At 37.4% G+C, this 6,981-nt stretch overlaps 2 protein-coding genes across 2 annotated transcripts; one reads left to right on the top strand and one right to left on the bottom strand.

Moving 5' to 3' along the window:
* The first annotated feature begins 1,161 nt into the window (after positions 1 to 1,161).
* LOC113327622 (isoaspartyl peptidase/L-asparaginase 1-like) lies at positions 1,162 to 2,851 on the top strand. The gene is made up of 4 exons (XM_026574792.1): positions 1,162 to 1,420; positions 1,524 to 1,757; positions 1,905 to 1,991; positions 2,078 to 2,851. The coding sequence occupies exons 1-4, from the start codon at positions 1,259 to 1,261 to the stop codon at positions 2,564 to 2,566; spliced, it is 972 nt and encodes a 323-aa protein (XP_026430577.1). The 5' UTR covers positions 1,162 to 1,258; the 3' UTR covers positions 2,567 to 2,851.
* A 198-nt stretch (positions 2,852 to 3,049) lies between these two features.
* On the bottom strand, positions 3,050 to 6,978 carry LOC113327623 (the record flags this gene model as incomplete). Its single annotated transcript, XM_026574793.1, has 6 exons — positions 3,050 to 3,382; positions 3,497 to 3,590; positions 4,156 to 4,214; positions 4,895 to 4,987; positions 5,596 to 5,748; positions 6,694 to 6,978. Coding segments are annotated over 6 exons (906 nt in total), but the record flags the coding sequence as incomplete, so codon positions are not given.
* Positions 6,979 to 6,981: the final 3 nt, after the last annotated feature.

Here is a 6,981-nt window from a genome sequence, read left to right as displayed (position 1 = left end):
GATTGGAATTTTTGGGTTCCGCCGGATGTTATTAGATATCTAATATCCGCTAACCCTTAACCTTAACCTTATCAGTATGACCAATATCCGGCATATATTTATCTATTGCCAGCCCTATCCTCCGTCCTATTTTACTTGCTTAAAATGATTTTTGCACACAAATTAAGGAAAGTGGAGAGAGGAAAATTTCTTCCAAAATTACCCCAAACTAATATTTAAGATGCATCTAGTTTTTTGGTCTAGTATTTAAGAATTCAAAACAAAACAAAATAAATTTGTGTCAAAAACCGCACCTGCCCCGTTAATTTGTTTTGTCCTTCAACTCCCTCCATATACGTGACTATCAGAATTCCATTTGTTTCCTCATTCATTTACTGATTCCAATATAGGAGTAAACTAGGCTAAAACAGGGAAAACTATGAAACTTAGCAAGTAAACTAGGACATAAAAATGCTCAATTTAAACAAATAAAATAGGACGGAGGGAGTATCTTATTTTCCGGATAGCTAACGCATATAAATACACTCTGCTTCTTTCGTCGGCCTCCACTAGTGCAACAGTCATCTAGTAAGGACAGACGGAGTGGAACTTTTCACTCTCATCTTTCCCTTTTGTCTTTTCTTCTCTTTCTCTATTTCACAACATTTGTGACTTCTATAAGGAGATAATTGTGACTAAGCAGATAATATGTTAAAATAAAATGATTGACCCGCTAAATTAGGCATGATATGGAAATTTCTTTTTCTTTTTTGAAGCATATATGGAAATTTCTTGTAGTATTAACTACTAATTTATTTTGATACTAAATTACTTTAAGTAAGAGTGAATTTAACAAAATAAAAATATTATTGCAGTAGACCTTTGGAAGACTGCATGATGAGTGGGAGAAGGTACCAACCAACCAGGCTCCACACCATCACAACCACTCAGCTAGTGGGATCGAATCTTGATACCAACAGCAGAAACACCTATTAAAAATACCAATTGGGACTTGTGATCACCACACCACATCTTCTAGGTTGGTGTTAGTCACCATCAAAGCTGGTTTGGACTTGGAAGACTTGGAATTTGGAGTGCAGACAAATTAGAGATGTCACGGATAAAATATGATATAAGTGGTCCAGTAATGCAACAAGTAAATAAATTTCTGTCATTTCCAAGAAGAAGACTGACTATTGCATTACATAGGATTCGTCTCCGTTTCTTTGTGCTATAAATGCAAAGAGGGGGAAGTAGTTGGATTTAGAGTGTTCTAGTGATGGGTTGGGCGATCGCACTCCATGGAGGTGCTGGACCTATCCCAAACAGTCTTCCTAAAGAGCGCAGAGAGCCACGAGAAGCAGCACTTCGTCACTGTCTAGCTATTGGTGTTGAAGCTCTCAAAGCCAATTTGCCAGCCTTGGATGTTGTTGAACTTGTGGTAATTTCATCTTATTTCTCCTCAATTATGATTCTGAATCTTATAATTAAATTAGAGGAAAATCATCAATTTTTTCATAGCTGCTTTCTGTTTCTTGATCCAGGTACGTGAACTTGAAAACAAACCCTTTTTCAATGCGGGTAAAGGATCTGTTTTGACTGCCAATGGAACAGTTGAAATGGAAGCTTCCATAATGGATGGTAAAACAAAAGCCTGTGGAGCTGTTTCTGGCTTGTCCACCGTTGTCAATGCCGTGTCTCTTGCGAGACTCGTCATGGAGAAAACTCCTCATGTTTATCTTGGATTTGATGGTGCAGAGGCTTTTGCAAGAGAACAAGTGAGTGGAAAAATCTGTACTGTTAAATTTTCTACACTTTCTGCATTTAAAATACTTGTTGAATTGTCAAGCTAGCTGCAATGAATTCTCTGAAACTGCAGTAATATGTACAAATGTCTAGTTATTAAACACTCTCTTTTACTGCAGGGTGTTGAAACTGTAGATGCAAGTCATTTTGTTACTCCGGAGAATATTGAAAGGTTAAATCTAGCAAAAGAAGCTGACAGAGTTCAGGTAGTTTCGTATGAAGTTATTCGGTGATGGAAATCGTCTTGTGATTAGTTTTGCACTTTTCTAAGTGTGCTATGTATAAATTGCAGGTCGATTATACACCAGCAGTTCAGAAAGAAATTCTAGTAGAAACACACACAGCTGATGGAGATAGTCAAATTGGGACTGTTGGATGTGTTGCAGTCGATAGCAGTGGGAACTTAGCCACCGCAACTTCAACTGGAGGATTGGTGAACAAAATGGCAGGAAGGATTGGAGACACGCCTATCATAGGTGCAGGGACTTACGCGAATTCTCTCTGTGCGGTGTCTGCTACGGGAGTAGGTGAAGCCATTATTAAAGCTACAGTTGCTCGAGATGTAGCTGCGCTTATGGAGTACAAAGGACTGTCTCTCGAAGAAGCTGCAAAATATGTGATCCATGAGAGTGTTCCTGAAGGTAATGCAGGCCTTGTTGCCGTTTCTGCCAAAGGAGAAGTAGCCATGGAATTTAACACGTTTGGGATGTTTAGGGCTTGTGCAACTGAGGATGGGTATTCTGAAATCGCAATATGGCCTTCTTCATCTGTGCTAGAGTGATGTATTGTGATCAAGAGCTTCATATGAATCCTGGCAGAACTGATGCACTAATAATTGATGTATGAACGTGCATTATATGAAAAAACCTTGAAGATGGCATGCCTTAGCAAAACCAGCATGCATCCTGAGAAATTTACCCTTTTTGTTTCAGCCATTTTTCTTTTTCGCAATATCAGCAATGCTCAAGTTTTCTGCACTGTATGCTACTCCAATTCTTAAGAGAAGCAGCTTTGAAATGGGGTTAACTATCCATATCAATTTTTCTAAAGAAGCATTTTCCTTTTATTTTGCCACATTTTGGACAAAAAAAAAACACTTTCAAGAGCCCAGGAAGCATTACCAGACAGAGTTTGGCCAAACGGAAAACAAAATGGCCAACTGGAGCATCTTTAAAGATGCACAATATTTGTTTTGGCCTTCTTGCTTGGCTTCAGTTTCAACTTCAAGCTGTTCACATGAACTAGAGGAGAGACATGACGATTATTGATTGAGAGAATGAACTTTTTTTATATCATTCAATATCAACTACTGAATTCTGAACGATCCACAATAGTAATCAAAAAAATAAATGAACAGTGTGTGCAGTAGCCAACTTTACAACGAAACAGCTTTTCTTAGAGCTAATAGGAACACAATAAACAGTGGAGCTAGAAGAAATATGACATATGGAATAGTTTGTTTGAGCGCAACGTTATCTTCTTCTTCATCGGCTGCTCTTACAGACCCAGTTTTTTCTTCTACAAAAGCGTCAAAGTAATTTTGATAACCTGAATTTATGGGGAGGGATGTGCTCTTAAACTTGATCATTTCCATGGCCTGTGCTCAACAAAGGTGTTGTTGTCATCAGTGTATATTTTGCTGACAAGCTTAAAAGAACAAGGGGTAGATGGAAATATGAGTCTAGCTGTAGACTAAAATAATCAGATGTACCTCGAACCCGAAGTTGAGCTGCTTGGCTTTCTTTCTTACGTCAACAGTTGGATGAGACTGCAGTTTCTCGTACATAACTCGAGCCTCAGCTGACCTGTTATTGTCTCCACAAATGCAATAAAAATAATTACAAAAGCAATGGGTATGCTAGAGGTCTTCGTGTTCAAGAGTCACAATCTATCAAGAGGATGTAACAGAGCTGTATGTCATTTCATTGATTTTACTTTAGATGCATGCACATTGGTGTATGCATGCTACAAACACAACTAGTTGTTTACTACACGAGGGTCAAAAAAAGAATTCCTGAAAGAATAACAGGTCTGGGAGTTTGGTGGGATGTCTCTAGCCTACAAGATTTTAAAATTCTACAACATTAGAGTAGTTAAAAATGACTTCCAATCTTTTAACATGCTATTTCTAATGCCCAACTTTTTACACGATTAACTGGAAGTTTACGCCTGAGTTCCTGCTTCCCTTCCCTTTCATGCCACAAAATTCAGTCATTCTTTACAATCTAGAAATAACTCAGCTGAAATTTTGTTCATCAACTACCATTTCACAGATGTTACGCCTGAGTCCTTGACCACATACCATCCTTGTTCATCGTAGAATTCCACCAAAGACAAAGAAAACCTTTAAAATCAGACGTGTTACCATACCTGTTAAGTGAATCTTGACAAATAGACCACTGCAAAGCAGCTCGCCCATGAAGCTCATTCTGCAAATAAATACTGTAGAAGATTAAGAAATGTACATCAGAAAACTGATAATATTCAAATTCCCTAAGGTTATGAAGAATTAAACTAACAGTGTAGTATTCCATTTATCCGTTCAAGATACCTCGTGGTCATGGTTTTTTCTTTTGATTATTTAAGTTTCTCTTGATAGTTGATACTTCTCTCTCCCTTCGTGTGGTCAAGTGACTTTTTGAACTGGAGAGAAACCAATGTCTTAACTTTATTGATGAACCCTAAGTAGTGGATAAGAACAAATATGCAAATTCGAACTGTTCTCATTCTACAAGAATAAACATAGAAGTCAAGGAAATAAGTTGCGTACACTCTCGGTAGTTTCTTAGTACTGTGTGTCTGTGTGCTGTATGTATGTATGCAGAACACTTAGCGGAGTCTGTGAATAAGAAACTCCCAGAAAGTAACATAAGAACTTCGTAAGCAAAATTAAAAGATCATATCACCATGCAGACTCTACTTAACCATTGCAGTGGTGGCAATACTTAAATCTCTACATGCTTAGGCATAATTATTAAACTTTTATCAGAAGTCCTAATTTCATACACAAAAACTGTATATTACTAGGAAACATATAAGCTGGGTTAATGTAATCTACCAAATCAAAGCTGGACTAGACCCATACTTTTCATACACAGAAACTAATTACCTGAAAGGCCATATCTTTCATTACTTTTTCGAAATAGGGTAATGCTTGTTGAAGTTTTCCTCTGTCCATCAAAGCGTCACCTTCTTTCAAAGTCTACAATTTCGAACATTTGAAAGTTAGTGACAGTGATGATATTAACAAATAAGCATACAGAGCAAAGTTTAAAAAAAAATGTTCACTGTCACGTAGTTTTCGAATGATAATGCTGAATTACAATATTTATCTGCATAAAGTGGCAACATATTCAAGAAGTGACACTTTAGTTGTTGTATCTTGGGTGTTTAAAGAGATCCAAAGACAGCAACCACGAATTGTTTGTGTACAAAGAAATGTGGAAACCAGAGAAAATGAATTCTTATATCATTGATTGTTGTTCCTTTATCTTATCAGAATGGATTTGCAGAAGCAAAAGACGCAAGCAAAAAAGTTAATGACTAAAGAATACAACTGAAAAATGTTGCTCAGCAGCTGATTAACTAAGAACTTTTTTGAAAACCAATTCCACGAATAACAAACGTAAATTGCTCACGCAACACTGAATATAAGTACTTTTCTTGTTAGTTTTGTATTAAATATCGTATCAGCTATAGCTACCATGTAAGTCGAGCATAAAAAGATACTAGACATAAGCAACCATATGCCAAAAATAAGTAAGTTAAAAGCAAGTGATTACTGATTTTTTTTTTGCATCGGAAACAAACCTTCTCACATTCAGACTTTAGCTTGGGATCGACAATTAAGCCCGCCATACTCTTGTAATTTGCGATAAGTTTTTTAGTGCGCGCGTCTTTTGCAGCTTTATCTCTTGATGCTTCCTGAATCCCTCCTGGTTGAATGACTTTTCCACCACCATACTGAACATGATGAAGGTAGGTTGGAGCGAATATGTCAAATAGAACATCAAAATGAGATTGGTAACATCCTATGAAAGTAAGAAATGAAAGTCTAATGTATTACCAAAAACCAGGTTAACAGAAATCTTTGATAGGAAAACTGGTATAGAAATAACCAACCAAGGGATACAAAAACCAATTACCACAAAACTGAAAGCATGGTCAAGGTTCACAGTATGACAGAACTTAAAGAAAACTTCCTTCTAATAGCTAGTGAAGCTCAAGAAGCCCTATTGAAAGCAATTGAGGGCCGGATTATGTAGTTAACTCTGATCCAAAATTCATCCGATAAAATGAAATGCAATTCTATCATTAGGAAGCAACCTGTTGACGATAGGCAATCCGAAGGAATCCTCCAAGGATAGAGCATCAACAGAAGACAACTTCAAGAACCCGTGGAAGATCAGAAGAATAACAACAAGTAGAAGACCTTAACCAGAAAGAGCGTAATGCTAATTATGCAATCGCCATCTACCATGGTAATTTTCAGACTGGATTTCTGAAGCAGCAATATTATCTAAGATGGTGGCTTACCAACTTAGGAATGGTGATCTAATTTGGTGGGCTCAACTACAGAAGGATTGTCAAGGATTGGATAAGCCAGCGGTGATGTCATTTTGGAGGGTGAAACAACTGCTACTTAATAAGTTTTTGCCGCCACATTATAAGCAATACATGTTTCACTTGTCAGCACTATTCTCAAGGAAACAAGTTCTTTTTGAACATATGTCATAGTTTTCTAGGCTTACTGACTGCAACAACTTGAACGAACCAGTATATGCATGAATGGCATCGCACAAACAAGTGTTATCATTATATCATCTACTCAAAAGACTACAAGATATCGCGCAAAAGACAAGGGATATAACTAAAAAGAATGAAGTGAAATTCACACTTTAGATTTACCGTTTTCGAAATGTTACTAGGCCTCGGAAAGACTCCCCAAGTCGAAACCGTAGGCTTATACACATCAGAATCATCTTGCTCTTCCTCAGTCAACTCTGGTTTTAATGGTGTTTTAGGTGCAAACTTGCTGCTATCCCCAGCAATGAATTCCACCTCAGGTAAATCACCATCCGAATAAGAGTCCGTCATAGGAACCAGACCAGCTGGTAACCCTCTGGTCTGCTTCTTATCAGAAAAACTGAGACCAACAAAATCAATGCTAGGAATCCTGGATACTCCTTTCTTACT

This window comes from Papaver somniferum, unplaced genomic scaffold, assembly GCF_003573695.1.
Source record: "Papaver somniferum cultivar HN1 unplaced genomic scaffold, ASM357369v1 unplaced-scaffold_10589, whole genome shotgun sequence".
NCBI lineage: Eukaryota > Viridiplantae > Streptophyta > Magnoliopsida > Ranunculales > Papaveraceae > Papaver > Papaver somniferum.
This window is presented reverse-complemented; position numbering and strand designations above follow the sequence as displayed.

Bases quoted from the DNA above. Each gene is read 5' to 3' on its own strand.
- LOC113327622 (XM_026574792.1), top strand. From the start codon at position 1,259: ATGGGTTGGGCGATCGCACTCCATGGAGGTGCTGGACCTATCCCAAAC. The intron at 1,758-1,904 runs GTGAGTGGAAAA...CTTTTACTGCAG, and splicing joins AGGCTTTTGCAAGAGAACAA to GGTGTTGAAACTGTAGATGC. The intron at 1,992-2,077 runs GTAGTTTCGTAT...TATAAATTGCAG, and splicing joins AAGAAGCTGACAGAGTTCAG to GTCGATTATACACCAGCAGT.